Source organism: Cottoperca gobio, chromosome 20, assembly GCF_900634415.1.
Source record: "Cottoperca gobio chromosome 20, fCotGob3.1, whole genome shotgun sequence".
NCBI lineage: Eukaryota > Metazoa > Chordata > Actinopteri > Perciformes > Bovichtidae > Cottoperca > Cottoperca gobio.
This window is the reverse complement of record NC_041374.1, coordinates 5,270,379-5,289,731: the sequence shown is the minus strand read 5'-3', so window position 1 is coordinate 5,289,731 and position 19,353 is coordinate 5,270,379. Positions and strand designations below refer to the sequence as shown.

At 37.5% G+C, this 19,353-nt stretch overlaps 2 protein-coding genes across 7 annotated transcripts in view; one reads left to right on the top strand and one right to left on the bottom strand.

The window, feature by feature from the left end:
- Positions 1-167: 167 nt before the first annotated feature.
- kif9 (kinesin family member 9) lies at positions 168-19,254 on the top strand. Of its 6 annotated transcripts, none has more exons than XM_029458106.1 (21): positions 168-280; positions 9,166-9,331; positions 10,067-10,173; positions 10,275-10,505; positions 10,882-10,965; positions 11,060-11,152; positions 11,706-11,853; positions 11,937-12,001; positions 12,099-12,176; positions 12,348-12,416; positions 13,124-13,225; positions 13,343-13,398; positions 13,487-13,574; positions 13,705-13,814; positions 14,326-14,529; positions 14,630-14,856; positions 15,657-15,821; positions 15,926-16,005; positions 16,198-16,284; positions 16,465-16,564; positions 18,559-19,254. In XM_029458106.1, exons 1-20 carry the CDS (start codon positions 254-256, stop codon positions 16,555-16,557), a joined length of 2,280 nt encoding a protein of 759 aa, XP_029313966.1. In that variant the 5' UTR covers positions 168-253; the 3' UTR covers positions 16,558-16,564; positions 18,559-19,254. The 6 variants fall into 6 exon arrangements, with proteins under 6 accessions (XP_029313966.1, XP_029313967.1, XP_029313964.1 ...); XM_029458104.1 differs by lacking the exon at positions 168-280 and adding an exon at positions 7,680-7,944 and having other exon boundaries at positions 10,284-10,505; XM_029458103.1 differs by lacking the exon at positions 168-280 and adding an exon at positions 7,680-7,944 and having other exon boundaries at positions 16,465-16,559.
- scrib (scribble planar cell polarity protein) overlaps positions 16,713-19,353 on the bottom strand; it is a 59,247-nt gene continuing 56,606 nt past the window's right edge. The window contains 1 exon segment of the mRNA XM_029458101.1: positions 16,713-18,698. Within this exon segment, the coding sequence (XP_029313961.1) occupies positions 18,562-18,698 (137 nt within the window). The 3' untranslated portion in view covers positions 16,713-18,561.

Below are 19,353 nucleotides of genomic sequence, written 5' to 3'. Positions count from 1 at the left end.
TATATTTAAGTGAGATGGTTTTCTGATAAGATGAGGTTTAATTTTATTCTGTTACTTCCGCCGGGCACGAGGTGGTGCTGCAGCGTCACGCGCACAGAGCCCGGTTAAGCCACTTTGATACGTAATGGCGGGCTAACCAAACTCAAGTTGTTGGAAATTGGCTACACGTAAAAGAAAGTAACACAGAAGAAAATGGTGAAATAACCGATTTTAATAATAACCTATAATAATTAATTAATAACCGACCAAGTGGATGGATAAAAACAGCAAGGTTGTGGAAGTAAGTTGTATTTCTGGAGCGGATATTGATGCTAACGTTAGCCCTGTAAGTAACAACCACCCTTTAAGACTGAATCAAGTTACCTGTTCAACCAGGTAGTCACTTTTTACTGCTGAAACCGTGTGAACACTTGTTGCTAACTTGGTTTATGTATCTGTAAATAACCAGTGTCGTGTGTTTTTAGTCCCCTAACAAGCTATAGAGCCAAGTTACCGCTAGCTAGCCCTCGGCTAGCTAACGTCGTTTCAAGGCTACTTCAGCGGTTTGAATATTCAAAATGATTTACCTATCATCAGTCTGCATGTAATCATAACATGTTTCTAACTTTGTTTTCTGTAGACTGCACATTACATGTAGTCAATGTTGCATTAGAAAAAGATAGTCAAATTTTAAAGTGTTTTACAAGAAGAAAAAACAAGTTATAAAAGTAGTTTTTAGATGCTTTTTACAAAGGGCATGGATAACATAACTCATGCAAGGAATTAATCTACAGAAAACTGTGAGTTTATTACCTCCTCCTAGCAACTATATTAATACAATTCTACTTTCTTGAAAGTTATAATGTTATTGTTTTAGAGAGATGGTCGTTTTAGAGGCTGTAGTTTGCTTTAATTGTGTTGGACTGAGAAGTGTTTCTATTATTGGGTTCAACTTGTATTTATCAATGGTCAAGACAAGTCCTTTTAAAGGGAAATACACCTCCTTAAATTCTTTATGCTTTGTCTTTTTAATGGTGCCAATACCTCAAAAGTCTAAATATTTATGTTTTGCTACAGTGGTGCCAACTGCCTACAATTTCTTACCAGTTAGCTGTATTACTCTATTTAATCAGAATTATGCCATTTAACAACATTTTAATTACTACTAACTACTAGTCAGCTTCCCCTCATTACAGTGATCTCTTGGGGGGGGCTTATCTTAAATAAATAAATAAAATCACATCATCGCTGCCATGTTTTTCACCTACCGTTGGATTTACCGTGTTATCGGGAAGCGGCATTGTGTCTCCTTCAGGCCACTGAAATTGTAATATATATATAGCATTTGAATTAAATATATATATACAACCCTAAACCAAAGATGCAACATAGGTTTTTGCATAATGTCCTTTTTGTTTATTCTGTTTCTGCAAGGTCATTGACATACGATTTCAGACAAAGCAGCAAAAATAATCAATAATCCTGTTTCATAGAGACAGCAGCAACCTATTTTAAAAACTGTTAGTTAAGCAATAGTCCTACAATGAATAACACTAAATAACATCTGAAAAACTAATGCAGACTAGCTCTAGGTAATGCAATTCAACTTGCTAAAACTCAAGTAATTGCAAAGTAAGAAAATAGCTGTGTTATTAATTTTTAATGTTTCCTATTCAGAACATCAGGAAGAATCCAGCAATCTTAACACATTGTCTTACCGAGACTGCGAGAATGAATCCCACCAGACACAGCAGTGTAATTCCTCTCATCTTGATCACAAATTAGCCTCCTAACTGCTCTACAACTGCTTTATAGTGTCCATGTCAGGAGGTGGAGTCTATTATACTTCTGTACCACGTAAAAGAGTTCTAGGTTCTATCAAAGTCCAACTGGGCATATTTGTTAGCAAATATAAGATCGCTTACTCGCACACAAAACCGCTTCCCATTTTTGTTGTTCTGACATTTGGAAGTAAAAAGCATTAAACTTTTTTAACCCGAATCCATAACTATAAGTGTAATTAAAGCTTGTTTCTAATTCGAAATAATAATTTTGGTAACGCATGCTTTACTGTGGTTTGAATGCGTATTTTCTTAGGTTGATTGCCCATTTTGAGAGCATTCCTTTTTATAATTTGTTGAAATAGTTTACCCCAGTTTAAAGACCTTTTTTAAAATAGTTTTTTATGGATTTTGCTCATAAGTAAGCCTGTTTTTTAAAATGGTGAAACTATATTTATATTTTTATATTGCCTTTCTTTCTATTAAAGATGTTAGGGAACAGTGATCCTTGTTGGGACACTTTGGGTAGAAATAGGTATTTGTAATGTAGTTAGCTGCCGCTAACAATTGTTGTCATTGATTATTATAAAAATATAAAAGTATTTTTTTTCTTTTTCCAAACGTCAAACCAAAACCCAAAGATATTCAGTTTACTATCTCCTATCACAAAACGAGCAACAAATCTTTCTACTTAAAAGTAGGTATTAGTACACTGTCTTTCCAGACGTTTTGGACTAAATTATTTTTTAATTTAGGTGACCAGTAGATTAAATTATTGTATGTTTGTTAACTAAAGGCTTATCATCATATCATCGCTTATTCGAAGGAGCAGGCTGGTGTTACTCTATATTTTTCAAATAGTTAACAAATTGCATTAAAACAAATTAAAACAAAAACAACTATGGGTTTGTCCGTCTCTCAATACTCTATCTGTACTCTGCTCCAAGCCTACTGAAGATGCAAGTCTTTAAAAATGTCTCAGAAATATATGTAGTTCAAACTTTTAACAAGGCTGAGTATTTTCCTAAAACAGCTGGGCATTTTGCTTTTTTAGCAAACTTGCTTACTTAAACAGAAGCAGTGCATTTGTTGAGGACTATTTTCAGCTGTCAGAGTAGTTCTCAACTTTGTCAAATGAGGGATACATTATTTACATTGATCTAATCTCTTATACCAAAACATTTTTTATTGAACCTAAGATTTACCAAATAAAAAAATGAAAGGACATTTTCACATAATGGTTTTAATAAATTGTTTAATTAAAAGAAGCAGTAGTAGAATGACCAGCGCCTGCTGGTTTCTCATCCGGATGGCAGTACTTCTCCATTAGGAACTCGAATGGGTTTGTTTCTGTTGAGTTGAGCCGTCTGCCGTGTGGCGTCTTTCATTTTTATTCTTCCTGGAAAATATAAAAAATGACATTTCAGCTAAAAAGCTAAGTTTATTATTTGTAGTTAATTACCACACCCTTATTTTAAACACACACATGTATGCTCATACTGAACAGTATTAATGGGTTTAGTTATTGCATTACTGAGATTAGATGCTATTTGACATGCAACATCAAATCACAAATTCTGAATTATTAAAGGATGCTATTTACATATTTTGTTGAGTTCTGAACCGTTTCTTACCGGGGTGTCAGTTGGTGGAAACCCATCATAATTCTCAAGTGTTTCCACTGTACCTATCCACTGATGGGGCAAATAATCAGCAACACTTTACGGTGATGTAAGTACGATACATAGTGACGTTCACACTCTTGTATGTTAACACTTTGTCTCTGAATTTATCTCCAAGTCATATTACTGCCTTGTACACTTTAAATATAACGCCTCCCCAAAAAGCAGTCAGATGTTTAATCATTAGTCTACATACCTCTTCAGTTATATTATATGGTCTTGTTTCCACTTGTACCTGAAATAAAAAGGCATTGCACTTCAATAAAAACTATAGTTTAAATGTCACATTCAAACCAGATGACTAACAAATGTAGAATTTTAGTCTTTGCAACAAATAAACAATTTAAGCTGTTACATAAAAATAGAACAATGCATGCATCATAAAAATAACATGTATTTCAACACTTCAGGATAGAAAATGGAAGTCCACAGAATAAAATTCAGTTCATATTCAAATCCTTGCAAAAAGTGAACTTTGCTTAACACGTTGGATTAAAAAGAAAAGTAATTTTGCAGTAAAAAGACGCCGTTGGAAGTGAATAACTCATTTCAGTTAGGCATACACCACATGTTCAGTCCAAACCTCTGTACAACACACTCGGTGCCAAACTCAATACTCTTTTTTTAAAAACGGGTAGCTATTATATAAAACATCCTGTAGTAGCAGCCCTCACCTAACCTTTAGTTTCAATTAGAGATCAAGTTTAATGTAAATAAATCAAACTGTCCCAAGCAGGTTCAGAGAACAGTGAAATCACAATCTCCTACAAAGTCTACCTACGTCTGAAGAGTTGCTTGCTTCCATCGGTATTACACCTCGTGGTTTCGGTGGTGTCTGTTCGAAAATAAATTGTAGATTTAGTTCAGAGTAGTATCAACATGAATATTGAAATCTGTATGGAAGCAAATACATTTTATGCTACCTAATAACTATATTATGAAATTTAAATTAATTTATAGTATTAAAATAGTTGTTAAAACAATCTGTCAAGTAAAATATTTTAGTGTTGTAAGTATTTAAATTTCAACATTAAGTTTAGTGACATAGAAACATAAATTATGCAGCAACGATTCAATTCAACAATCGGGTAGTAATTTGCTATTAAAAATAATAGAACATAAGAAGTTAGTATTTTTAATCAATCAAAGTTGTTTGCTTTTCAGTATTGTCTCCAATCCTACCACCATGCTGCTAGATTAAATTAAAGTTTCAGAAAATCTGGGTACAATCAACAGATTTACCTTCGTTGAAGTCGGTTCTGCGAGAATGAGACCAAACAAACAGAGCAGTGTGAGCCTTTTCATGTTGAACGTAGATTACTAGCCTGTATGTCTGTACACTTGCTTTATAGTGTCCATGTCAGCAGGTGGAGTTTGTTACACTTCTTGTATGCACAAGTGTTTCGCTTAATATCAAAGTCCAACGTTTTTTTTAAATTACTTTTTTGAGATATTTGCCCCTAAAAGGACTCTAGCTCTCTAACAGCTCTCAGCCATCAATGTAAACGTAAACACATAAGGGACATTCAGGAAATGCATGTTTATTTAAAGTATGTATTACTTGTACAGACATGTTTATAAGATTTATGTATTTTATTTGAGGAGTTATTATCATCAATGTATTTGATGATTGATGAGTTGTGTGGCTTTTGTTTCCCCCGATGAGGACTTGCGATGTCAGAGTCGGGAAACATGTCCGCTCCACTGCGACTGAAATCATCGCAGAAGCTGAAGGCTACATTATTTTTGGCGCAAAGCATCGACATCTTTCCCTCAGCTTTAGTCACTTGGTTTGCCTCCGACACAGTTCTTGTCACACATGAAGTCATTGACAGTGTATGTTTTGTGCCTCTTGGCGTGCTTGGATGATTTTTCTTGCTGGCGAACATCGCTTATTCTGCCGTGTGCAAAGCTAACATCTGGATGGCACACTTTACAAAAAGCACGAGTTTGCCCGACTCTGCTTTTAATAAATATTTAAACGGGAGAAAATCGGGTTAGAAGTAAAAATACGGGATAATCCCGGGAATAACGGGAGGGTTGACAGGTATGCACTAGTCACGGACGAGGCGGTGACCCAGTTGGAGATGATTGAACTTTCTGAGGAAGACCGACTGAAACCTGTTCTGAGTGAAGGGACCCTTGACTTCTGGAATATGTGCCAATGGAAAAAATATCCCAATGTCGAACAGGCTGCACTCAAGCTACTATCAATGATTGAGTCGGTGTTATCTACCCTGAAACACGTGCAATCAAAGTATCCATCTGTTCTGACAGCTGAAAGAATTGCTTCGAGTGACCACAACAGAATACAAGCCAGATTTGAGGAGGATTGTTGAAGGCAAGGAATGTCAGAAGTCTCACTAATTTAAAGAAGCAACATGCAGAGGAAGTGCACACAATGTTCATTGTTGATAATACTGAATACTGGTAGGAGAGGTTTAATTCAATTTCTGTCAATATTATGGTATGTGACATTTACAATAAATGTGTGTGTGTGTGTAAAGTTTTAGATTTTAATTTTGTCTGTGTGAGAGAGAGAGGGGAGGAAGAGCGAGGGAGCACAGAGAAAGGCTGAGAACAAATCGATAAGTCGTAAATTCAAGTTTTATAGAAACAAATCAAACTGTCCAAAGCAGGTGACACCGTTATCAAGACCGTTTGGCACTCAATAATTTGACTTCTCATCAAATTTGAAAATTATGAAATGACTTTCTTTCAAAAAGTTTACCCACCTGCGATGTTTTTGCCTTTCTTTTCATCTTTCAAGGAACCGACGACCTATTGAAATTAAAAACTTTAATCCAAAGACATACCAGTGTTTGAATGAATTTACAGAAAGTTATCAAATATAAACATTGTTCTTAGTCATTAAATGTATCCTCTTTTTTTGTATCTTTTGAGATCAGTAAATATGGGGAAAATCCCCACTTACCCTTTGACTTGATTCTGTGAGAATGAGTCCAAACAAACAGAGCAGTGCGAGGCTTTTCATGTTGAATGTAGATTAGCCTCCTGTCTGTATACTTGCTTTATAGTGTCCATGTCAGTAGGTGGAGTTTGTGTTTCGCTTAATATCAAAGTCCAATGTTTTTTTAAAACTTTTAAAAGATATTATTTAGCTCACAACAGCTCATAAAGTGTGCATGTCTGTAAAGGAGGGGCTCGTGGATACCAATAGAACCATTTCATTCAGATATCTTGAGGTGAGAGGTCAAAGGACCCCTGTGAAAATAGCCGTGCCAGTTTTTCCATCGCCATAAGTTAGCCCAACTTTGGAGCGTTATTTAGCATTCTTTGCGACAAGCTAACATAACATGATTGGTGTAAATGGATTGAATAGGCCATGTTTTTCACTTTCGAAAACAACAATATAGCCAGTGGTATTTGGTATTTAGTGCTAGTTTTGATGTTTTACTGCCTCCTATTGGCAAAACAAATTAATGAATGTAGCTTAAATTTAAAGCACAAGTCAAAACTTAAAGGTACCCTGGGAAGTATTTAACCTCTGGTTTGTCTCTTGCATGCTTCCGAAAGTGCAAATGCATGCACACATGAATGAATGACGCGATACACATCCACTTATTATGCTGCTACTTATTTTTTCCATGTTTGTTTACTTATTTTATTACACGTCTGCCTCTTTTTTTTTTTGTTAACCTACTTATTTTAGTCTTTCATCTGTACTGTCCCTTTGCTGTTGTGACGCTGTATATTTCCGCCGCTGTGGGGCGAATTAAGGATTTTGATTCTAATTCTCTGCAACAAGTATTAATACAATAATTAATAAAACTATTTTTAGATTATTAAAAAAATCACTTTAATTAAAGACAGAATATCAAAAGCAACTTTGTAATACCCTCATTTAATGATAATTGTTATTTACTTGATTTTTAGATGTATACTTTTTAAATTGCATTGTTTGAATCCAAATAAAGCAATAAATAAGTTAATTAAGTGTAGTTTCAAATGCATAAATTAATAATAGGATTGCACTGAAATGTATTATTATGTGTTACTTTATATAAACTGTTAATTACCATACAATATAAATAAAATACAATTAGTAATTATATATTATAAATCATTATATGCAATTGTATTGATCTGAATTTAAGTGCAATAAAAAAAAGCTGAGTCAGGTAGGACAACGCGGGCGGAGTGACACGCTGCCATACTGCGCGCGCGCGCGCGGTTGTTGCCATGACACTGAATGGAAACCACAGACAGTGAACAGAGGAGATGGACTGTACTTGAGAAAGTGAGCTGAAAAGACCGATTTTCACGTGAAAACCGCTCGTTCGAGTAGTTCAGGTTGATTTAGTTAATATATCCGTACAGTCTGACGCAAGTTGACGCGGTTGGCTTGAGTTTTGTTGTGTCGTCGTGTTTCTGCCAGAGGTGGTATGAAGGCTCACAGCAGTAAGGTCGGAGTGTTTGTCCGGATCAGACCAACGGCTAACTTCTCCAAAGACCTCATTGAATGTCTTCCTGACGGACAGGTAAATCTCCTTTTGTTGATTTGTATGTTGAATTTAGAAACCGAGTCACAGTTTTGTTTATTTTTTTCCCAGCAAGCATGAATAATTCGGGTAAATTGCAATTTAAATGTCGTTAAGGAGTCTAGTTTAAAACACGTAACCTTCTGATCTGATTTAAAAGTTTCGTTTTCTTAGCTAGGTTTTATGTAGGTCAAACTACAGGTGCAATTAATTACATTAATGACGGCTGCAATTCATATAGCTAGGTGTCTAGTTCCAGGGCCCTGATATTATGCATGATTGCTCACCAAATGGAGTGAAGACAAAATGTTTAAAGTTAAAACTGAGTTCTTTTGTTGCTTAAGGTTTATTTGAAGTCCAAATGACCGAAAAATAAACCTGCAACAACTTCAATGTGTGTCTGTCGATTACTCATTAATTATTATTTTTAGGCAGAAATACTACTGGCTCCAGCATCTCAGATATGAAAAAATGCTGTTTTAAAAGTTTTTGTTTGATATTAACTTGAATATCCCTTGGTTTTGGACTGCTGGTTGGGAAAAACAAGCAATGTCCATTTGAATTTCTCAAAATGTTCTTACATTTTATAGACTAAACAAATAATTGAATAATTAAGAACATAATTCACAGGTTAATTGATAGTAAAGATGACCAATGATTGCAGCCCTCCATGCTAAGTATATATAAATACAGTTGCCAGTTTATTGGGTATAACTAGTTAAAACTAATGTCTCATACAACAGCACTGCTGTTGATCCTGCCTTTATGAATACTGATTATTATTATTATTATTATTATTACTGCACTTAATTTATCACCTATCTGTACATTAATATCTCTTAGAGATAAATATGGGTATATTAATAGTCATTGAATTATCTCATGGTTCAGTGGCCAGGATGTTTTGTCTTTCAACTTATTTATACAAGTGTTCAATATGCATCATATCCTTATCCTTAATGAATAAACTTACTCCAGATATTGACATCTGATTTTCTTTTCTTTTTAAAAAATGTGACTAATTCCTAATATAATTGAGGATATCACATAAATGAAGGGAGAGGTAATGTTTGCCATTTCAGCTTTCTGAATATGTATTGCATCACATTTCAGATACAATATTTTTGTCCTGGAACATAACATATACATTTCAATGAAGTAGTAGTAGTATTTAGTTTTGTAGTGTACACTCAAAACTTCTTATTGTGTCTTGTCCCTAAGACAGTAAACATCCATCACAAGAAAGACTCCAGGAGGCCCCAGGACTCCAGAAAAAGTCAGCTGAGCTCATTCCGGCTGGAAGGCGTCCTGCAGGATGTATCCCAGGGGGAGTTGTACGCCAGAGTGTGCCAACGGGTGGTACTGGGAGCACTGGATGGCTATAATGGTAGATCTGTTAGATAAGCATACCCAATTGAATGTCAACACAATAGGTTTGTTGTTTTGTCTTATGACTATCACAGCCAGTAATGGGGCACAAATTCCCTTGACTATATTGTTCAAATTTGTCTAGATCGGTTACTCAAGATCTCCGCCAGGCCAGGGGGCAGGTGCATAGCTCAGGTTCTGACAGCTTCTCAATAATCAAACCTTTTAGCTTACTGCAAACTCGTGTTTGATGTTATATGGTTATTATAGTAATGGTTATATTCATGCATGTTGAAAATTAAATTAATAAAATCCCAAATCTGAAAACTTTATTTATAAACATTATACAAATCAGATGTGATATAATACAAAAATGAATTGAGTCAGAAATGATGTGAAACTTTTAACACAAACATGAAACTTGACTAAGGCAGTAGTAAGAAGCTGTCCTCTGAAAGTCTGGTGATACAATAAAATATGTTGCATTCCATTGCGAATGGGAGTAGTAACTTGTAAAACACCACGCCACAATCTGATGCTGGCATTACTAAAAATGAAAATGGCCAAGGTCGGGTTTAAGTGGAATCCACATGTTTGCATATTACATCGTTGGTATTAGAGCAGCGTATTGTGTGGCTGTGTGGATGAGCGACAAGTGGTCTTGTATGTACTGTGACAAACACTGGAGTTTAATGTATCTTTCATCAGAGACGCACGACATGTACCGCGCAACATCAGTATGTGTGTTTTTCAGGTACTCTGATGTGTTTTGGGCAGACGGGTGCAGGAAAGACCTACACCATGACGGGATCCACAGAATCATACAAGCAGAGAGGAATCATTCCTCGGGCCCTTCAAGAAGTAACTCGCATCATGTGAAAAATGTTATGTCTGAAACAGCCCTGACTGCTACACTTTATTAAATATGTTTTATTTTCATTTTTTATCTCTAACGTGTTCAGGTGTTTCAGGAAGTGGAGAACAGGACTGAGCACGCTTTCTCTGTTTACCTGTCCTACCTGGAAATCTATAATGAGACCTTGGTGGACCTGCTGTCATCGCTGCAAGGCTCACCACACCCGTCTCCCCGTGGTATGGTGGTGAGTGAGGAGCCGGGCAGAGGGGTGTTCATCAGAGGTCTGTCTATTCACCCTGTCCACAGTGAGGAGGAGGCTCTTAACCTGCTGTTTGAGGTGAGTGGTCTTTATTTGACCAGCAAGCACGAAATTAAAATGTTTCAATGCTTCAAACTGTTGATCAAAGGTCCAGTATTATCTTTTTATTCTTTGTTGTTCCCACTGCGAGCCGACCACACGCATCCCTTTTCTTTTCTTATTCCTCATGAGATATGAAAATACCGCCAGAAATTAGAAGAAAGTGGATGTTCACTGCAATTTTAATGAAATAGTTTTCTGCCTTTTTTGAATAGGTTTGTAGCCAACTTTTAAAAAGTTTTTTTATTGTAAGAATACAATAAAGTGTATGGTTAGAGCAGTGTAATTGCTGTGGTTTCACGAATGAATACATTTTGAAATTGAACTTTGATAAAACTGTTCTTTTTTTTCTCAGGGTGAGATGAATCGCATTATTGAATCTCATGCCTTGAACAGGAACTCCTCCAGGTCCCACTGTATCTTCACTGTGCATATAGAGGTATGAGTCCACATACCGTTAAGGGTTTACTGCGGTGTTAGTGTTCAAATATGCCTTTTCGTGCATACTATTTCTATGTCTTTCATGATCACAGTCCCGCTCACGGACTCTGTCTGATGCTAAGTACATCACCTCCAAGCTGAATCTGGTAGATTTGGCGGGGTCAGAGAGGCTGGGAAAGACCGGGGTGAGTTTGAGAATGTTTGACTTCACAAATACATATTTATGTTGACAAGCCATGAATAATCCATGAATATTTGACCTTTTAACATTCTAACATGAACAAGGTAGGAAATGTTCTCTGCTACTCACCGCAGGGTAGGGGGTGAAGGCAGCTAGTTAGCTTTGTTTCTATGGTTACCTCCCCTGCTTGCCTGTGCCGTTTCATACAACTGTTATTTCATTGGTTGTGCTTTGAAAGGTACAATCGAGGTCAAAGTTGAAATAATTTGAGCTTTGAGCGTATATTATAATATATATATATATATATATATATATTATAATATATATATATATATATATATATATATATATATATATATATATTATATATTATTATTATTATTATTATTATTATTATTATTATTATTATTTATTTTTTTAAGATTAGCTGTTTGCCATGGCATCAGCGAATGGGGATCCTTATAGAGAAACACATTTACACACCGGTAATATTAAAAAGAATATGCCTTTCTCTATGATTTGCCATCTAACTTCATGTCCCCTTCCTGCTCTTCCAGTCAGAGGGTCGGATGTTCAAGGAAGCCATGTACATCAACAAGTCGTTGTCTTTCCTTGAGCAGGCCATCCTGGCCTTGGCGGACCGCCGCAGAGACCACGTTACCTTCAGACAGACTAAACTCACTCATGCCCTCAAAGACTCACTGGGTGAGATGCTAGACCCTTTAATATAACAAGTTTACTGAGTAGTAACACTTGTAAAACATAATGCATTTCTTCCTTTTCTTCAGGAGGGAACTGCAACACTGTGCTTGTGGCCAACATCTACGGTGAGGCTGCACAGATAGAAGAAACAGTAAGGAGTGGAATATATGATATAAAACAGAAAGCAGTCTATTTCTTACTGCACATGGTGTCATTTCAGCTCGGATGATAAGTAATATTCTTTGCAGCTCTCTACTCTGCGGTTTGCCAGCAGAATGATGTGCGTTAGGACAAGTCCTGCTGTTAATCAACATATGGATCCAGCTGTGAGTTCACATGATATTACACATACTACATATTAAGACACAAAAACTATGCTGGGAAATCAAACATGGGTTAAAATATGTATTATTTTTAGTTTACAGTCCATTGTTTCTGTACTCTCTGTGTCAGTCATCAGAAAACAGTATTCTCATGGAATTTACTGTTGTGATTAGGCTCAGATCAAGAAACTTAAGAGGGATGTACAGATGCTGAAAGGGGAACTGTCCATCTGCAACACATTGGTGAGTAGAGCCAGCAGGAAAATGGTGAGACAACACATATGTTGTTATGTGTTAGTCTATAGTCCTGGTTTACAGTCAAAATTTGTGGTATTGCAGATCATCACAAAATGTACACTTTAATGGATTTAATGTGACGCTCCATTGTTCAGTAGTAAATGTGTGCAAATTAATATTACTATAAAAATACTGCAATTTTACCTGTATTAAAGTATGTAACTTGCATGGTATTTAAAGTGGCAATAGACAACTTATTTGCGTTAATGTATATCATTATAAGGTAAATGTTGATTGCACAGTGTAATGGCTAAACAAAAATGACATCAGCATTCAGATGTGTTCCCTTTACGCCTCACTTTCACTATGCAATTCATTTTGCCACTGGGTTGCGTACTCCTGGAGAAATTAAGGCTCGAAGGAAGATGATAGCGCTTGAGTTATAACACAGAGCCTCTGTAGTCTGAACCAAGACTGCAAACTCTTTATTTCTCCAACATTGTCAACATGGCTACACTCCTCCCGTTCTTACCTTTTCACAATAAAAGCCCTTGACATATACATCCCTGCTTACCAGAGAGCATTACGCTAAGAGGCAACTCAACAACATAGCTTACAAAGTACCAGACAGTTCTTTCTATGTTTGTTTTAACAAAATAAAAATTCAGCTGGTTTATATTTAAGTTAAATGCCTATCATTCACCCTTCACCAGGTGAACAGACCGAACATCCCGTATGAGTCGTCTAAGGCCCAGCAGGCTGAGATCCACAGCCAGGTTCAGAGGTACCTAGAGGGAAGCCTGGAGGAAATCAGTGTGAGAAGATATCAGGAAACACAGCTGTTAACACTTCCTCTGCCATACCATACTTTGGCCTAGGATCTTCCTTTTTGAAGGCTTCACATTTTCTCTCTGCATGACCTCTAATTACAGATCATAAGTATCAGGCAGGTCCACGCAGTGTTTGCCCAGTTCAAGCTTGCTGTGCAGTGAGTATCATCGACCCTTTGAAATCAAAAATGGGACAGTTTTTTTTGTTAATGGTAAGTCATTGAGCATGTTTATGTATGTGAGCAGGGAACAGGAGCAGAAGGTGAAGGCTTGGTTATGTCAGACCTACAACTTGGTGGAGATAGACCAATGTGCTAAGACAGCTGATATCAAGGTCAGTCAACGTCTGATTCACCGTTCAGGAAATCTGGAAATTCGGAGTTGTTGTTCTATTTGTCCATTGTACCACTGACAATTTGGTGTGATTGAGCTTTAATGAGATGTTACTATGTAAACTCTTTTAGGAGTGGGACACCAGAGGCAGCACTGAAGATGTGTCTGCGCAGCCACTGAAGAATGCCCATCGCCCAAGTTCAATCAAAGGCAAAACTAAAAGGTTTAAGGCCAAAGAGAGGTAGGGGAACATTCTTCATGTTTTGACATTGATGACGCTCAGAATGTCAGACGGCACTGGAGAGTGAGTTGTGTATAAGACAATGAGGGTGTGTGGGCAGTGTTCCACCGCTGCATGTACTGTGGAAAGGCATCCAGCAGCATCACTCGGGTGTGCTGAGGAAAAAACAAACCGGAGCCTAACTTCTTATCCCCACTGATTTCGAATGAGCTTTTAGAGGCAAAAGCGGAACGGAATAAAAACAATTCCAGAATGTAACTAAGGTGGAACTCTCCTCCTAATTCACACATTTTATTTTGTTATTCTATTATTAAGTATTTTCAATTTCATAGCATAGATGCTTTTCAGTTTTGCCTTTTTTACTTTTTTTATTTTGAGTTTCCTTTTTAAAGTTGATAAAGATAATAAGTACAGATATGTGTCACCCTTTTGAACCCTGATCAGTTTGCATGCCTGAAGTTAAATGTACTAGTTTGGTTTTCATAATGGGACACTCAATGTGAATATCCAGCCAAAGCAGGAGGGGAGGAGAGGGGAGTCCAGTTTCATGGAAGGGTTTGGAGAGTGCCTCCAAATCAAAGCTGAGTTCTGTCCAGATTCCTAAACGGGAACAGGAGTCACAAGAACCAGACACAGAGAGCCAGGACACACAGGAGTCAGAGAGCCAGGACACACAGGAGTCACAACCACCTGGCAATGAACCCTTCCACCCTGAGTAGGTGTATGATGCGAATATAGTTTCATTTATTAAATGGTCGTTGATCGTCTTATAAATTGAATGTGCAGTGTTGTTTTATACCCTTGCCCCTGAAAAGCTTGCTGTCTCTGCCCAGCTCTACTCTTACCAAAGCAGAAGCCTTTGAGGATTTTAAAGTGGGACGAGGCAGCAAGCTCAACCGCATCCTTAAGGAGAACAAGGCCGTGCTGCTGGAACGCCGCAGTCTTCTTCAACAGCTAACTGAGGAGGTCAACGCTGTCAAGAGAGAGATGGACTGCACCGCGGCCACCATACAGCAGCACAAGGAGACGAGAGGAGGCCAAGGTCCTTCTATTGTTTATCAAGAAAATATTAGAAAAGTGGTAGATGCTTTGATTTGTGCTTTACTGTTCTCAATGGAACCTTTTCTTTCCTAATGTGAAGTATTTCATAACGCCTAAGCAGTGTAATGTCAGCTGGTGAGAGAAACTCTAGTAAGAAACTAGTGATGGGTTTATTTTTAGTGAATGTAGATTTTAGATCCACTTTAATTCCAGTGGGTATATGCCAAATTCAGCACAAAGGGGGGCATGTTGCAGTGTGTGCTGCTTGACCAGCTTCAATATGTCACGCAGCACCAACAGTCAAAATCAATAGAGCTTTGGCCACATCTGCTTTCATGTGAGACGCAGTTAAAAGCTTTAGAAAAAGCTAGTGGAACTTAGAGTTGATTGTTTTGTAACTCACTACTTGTACTGGTCATGATGACCTTCCTTGCTTGTGCTCTAAATGTTTTGTGGTTAAACAATACACACTGTTACTTTACTATGGCTTTTTATTTTTATTTAAAATTGACATACTATGACTTTTCATATACTATGATTTCTTTATCAAATACTATTTAATTTTTATGACATGCTATCCCAACTTTGTTATGACTGATACAATATACAGATGTTTTTAAAATGACTTTCTTTGACATACTATAAAGGGGTTCTCAAAGTTGTGATGACTTGAGTGCCTATTTAGGGAGCCAGCTTATGATTGACGGCTGCACAGGAAAAGTGCACACATAAAACAAAAAGCTGACTTTAACGAACAGCACTACCATTTATGACATTTTCATTGCATGTTTTTGTATGAAGGTCAGTATTTGGTTATGGAGGGGGAGCCAGATGCCACTTCATTGAAGCAGCTCAGTGATCTGAAGGCCCTTTACCGGCAGAGATATGAGGTGCTGCGTGACATCAAGGCAGAGATCAACTACTGTCAACACCTTGTGGATCAGTGCAGGGTGCGTCTGCTATCAGGTCAGTGCTCCAAATATCTACTTCTTCCCTGACAGCTCAGACCTTTCATGGCTGGAATCATTGGTGCCTTAAAAACAAATAATCAATTGCAGTATGTGTCCTAGAATTTGACAACTGGTATAAGAAGTCTTTCCTGGTACCCGAGGAGGAGCTGGAGAGGTCTATGGATAAGACGCTTGAACAAGTGAGTCACATTTACAACAGTGCATCTCTCATGTAGAAGCTAAATAATGCTTCTGTATAGTTTTCCATAAATCAAACCCTGGACTGGACTGAAAGAAAAACTTTCACACAAAGTCAAGAAATAAGCGGGAAAGCATCATTTTATTTAAACATTTATTGGAAAAGTTATTATCTGCTTCCTTGTTGATCTCAGGAGGATAACCAGCTGCCTTATGAGCTTCTTCCTGAGAACTCCAGCTCTGAGTCCTTCTACAACGCCCGCTACAGAACTCTGAAAAGGGTGGGTTATAATAAACGACTGCTTATTTCATAAAATAACATGAAGTGAAGGGTGGTAAAGGTCTCCATTTATAATTTGGTCATGTCAGCTCACCAATCTAAAACCACAGTTAAGTAGAGATATATATTAATCAATAACCTGCAAAGAAATGTAACTTTTAGGATTTTTCTGTTTCTCCAGAGGGACAGGGCGCTGTCCTTTACTCCAGTACAGGGGAACTCGTCTTCAGGGTCTGGACAGAGAAGACTTCCTCCAATTCTACCTATTAGTTAATAGTTAAGTGAGTTTCATGTACAAACTAAAGTTGGTGAGATACTGTGTCCACAGGTGTCTAAATGTAATTTTCCTTTAGTCATTCACTTCTTCTCTTGAGTTATTCTCCATGTAGTCTGGACATTTACCGAGCACAGAAGACACTACACAACAAATCAGCTTCTTAAATGAAAAGTAAAATTTATTATTCCTGAACCACAAAATAGACTTCTTTGGTTGTACAAATTCACTAGTTACAGTCTTGCATGAGCTCTAACCCTTGACCCTAGGACTTCTGACCCCTTTCCCTCTGACATATTTGCAAGTAAAAGCCCCCAAAGAGAACTCAAGACAAAAGAAAAAACACAAAAACTTGAAACACCGCATTATGTAGTGAAACCAATCTGAAAAAAAGATTTACCTACTGCAAGTAAAAAAAGAAAGAGATATCAGCCATTGCAAATGGTATCAAACAAACTGAATTTCAGTCAGTGAGAGCAACATGGAAAGCTATGATTAGAAGACCCTACATTAAATTAACACAAATGCTACTATGCTGTGATTCTGCAGAAATACCCATCAGATATATAAACTGACAGGATGTCAAGCAGCGAACTGAATGAGAACAATGTCTTTAAGAGGGATTTCTAATTGGTTCTGCCTCTCGCAGCTCTTCCATTAACAAACCAATATACATGCAGAGAGCATCCCAATACCAAGCCTGTCCAAACCCAGATGCGTCAGCAGTCCAGACACTAGCTTGGTCTGGGTCAAGACTGGCTCAGTTTCAAACCCAAAGTTTGCTTTCCTTTCAGTATTTGTACATTATTCACACGATAATAAATTTTTCAGTGGCGTCAGATTTAAATTAACCATAGACAGAAAAATAAAACACCTGCTACCTTCACGTCACTCTGGAATACCTCCAGATAATTCAAGGATATAAATGAATGATTCACATTGATAAAAAAAAAATGCCCTCAACAGGGCAGGGTGAGTACCGTTAATTAATAAATGCTGCACGTTTCCAAACTTTGATATTGTGATCTGTTATGCTGCTGCCTCCAGTGTAATTATTCTCTCCAAGGGAAATGTAACAGTCATGACCCGTGACCTGATGTGAAACAGCTATCAAGCAATCTAATTTGTAGATATGCTTCTCTCTAAAATGCCTGGTGAATTCACAAGTGTGTATAAAGTGATATGCAATTAATTAATTGAAAGCTTTGACATGTATTTGAAGATAAATTATAAGCAGTCATGCGTGCCAAAAAGGACGAGAGGTTAAAAACGGAAGGCCTTCAATTTGAGTAAAACGCTAAAAACAATAAATTATTTAAGATATAAGTTCTTAAAAAGCTGATAGGTGGCAGTGCAAAAAAGATATGTACTATTGTTGTTTTTTTAAAAGCTCTCCACAGTTTGTGACTGAAGATAGCAGGATGTTCCCTCCTCAATTAATATATACACTCCTGTCTGCCCAAGTCTCAAGAAACCCCTGACATTTTACAATCTATTCACTGAAAGCCTAAAAATATCATTCAAGAAGTTAGTATAGCTATGACCCATTTCTTTTCTCTTCCAGTATGTTTTTTTTAAAACAGCAAAATCATTTGAGGTGCAAAATTAAAAATAACTAAAAACTTCGATCACCTCTTTTTTTTAAATAGATAAAATTCTACTTGGTTAACAGAGTGTACAACAACAAAAAAAGAATGATCTGTAAGTAGCAATAGCTAGCTAACCACATTAGCTCGTTCTTGCCCTTGTTGAGCAACTTGCCAACTCATCCACAGACTGTATAGGCAAGACTGGCACGCAGGATATAAGTGAATGTACTATCAGTGTCGTAGTCTCTGCAGTGGTTATATATGGGAGAGTAAATCTCGCTCTACTGACTGTGTGTAGTGTTTAGTGACTCTGCGCCCCGTGGATGCACTCGTGTGTTCCGCAGTGTGTGTGTGTGTGTGTGTGTGTGTGTGTGTTCACATCATGTCTTCGGCTTTCTTCTCTCGGTGTGAGGTGTTACGTGGGCACGGCGGTTTCCAGGCTGCGGCGGCCCTGCCTCAGTTTGCGCTTGTTGCTGTACAGGGCCATCTCCTCCAGGGCTGAGGTGGCAGGCAGCGGTGCGGGTACCTCGGCCTCAGGGCTCGCAGCGGGCACTAGACAACAAAAGACAGAACAACTTCAGTAACACATCTATCAAGCTGCAGTTCAGCTTCTTCTTACATGACAATAACTCCACAACGGCAGCTGTGAAGAGGAAGAAAGATGAAGGCAACTGGACAGAAAATCCCTGTAGAGCATTGCCTGAGAAGCCCCACATTCAGCAGCTGGAAACAAGCAGAAAACTATCGCCACCAGTGACTGCACGTTTACACTTCAATGGAACTCATTTGCACGTCCTTCGTTAAAAAAATGTTTTCACTTAGTGTTTACACGCACTTAAGGATGGTGTTATGTTCGGCTTCTTCTGTAAGCTGATTTCTTGGCCGTGTATATATACACACACTTAACAGGGTTGCTTATTGGAATTGTATGTGATGTATGTGCCGGCTAAAGACTTCTGACAGAAGGTAACGCTGCCAGCAGCCTGGGTGATGAACATATTTGCATACTGGTTGAAGTGAATAAATATATACTGCCTGTATGAGAGCTTACATTATTGGAAGGAAGTAAAGGCTCTTATTGTAGCGTCAATAAAGGAGCTGTCAAATACTTAAAGCGTCTTGTCGAGTAAGAGAAAGGACATTATGACATGTCTCAATGCCTCCTTGCATTTAAAATTAAGGAATTAATTAAACAGAAACTAAGCAG

What these genes read in the sequence shown, in the direction of transcription:
- kif9 (XM_029458103.1), top strand. Translation starts at nt 7,849, where the DNA reads ATGAAGGCTCACAGCAGTAAGGTCGGAGTGTTTGTCCGGATCAGACCA. An exon ending in TGCCCTCAAAGACTCACTGG is followed by an intron (nt 11,854 to 11,936) that starts GTGAGATGCTAG and finishes CCTTTTCTTCAG; the next exon opens with GAGGGAACTGCAACACTGTG. An exon ending in AGGTTTAAGGCCAAAGAGAG is followed by an intron (nt 13,815 to 14,325) that starts GTAGGGGAACAT and finishes GTGAATATCCAG; the next exon opens with CCAAAGCAGGAGGGGAGGAG.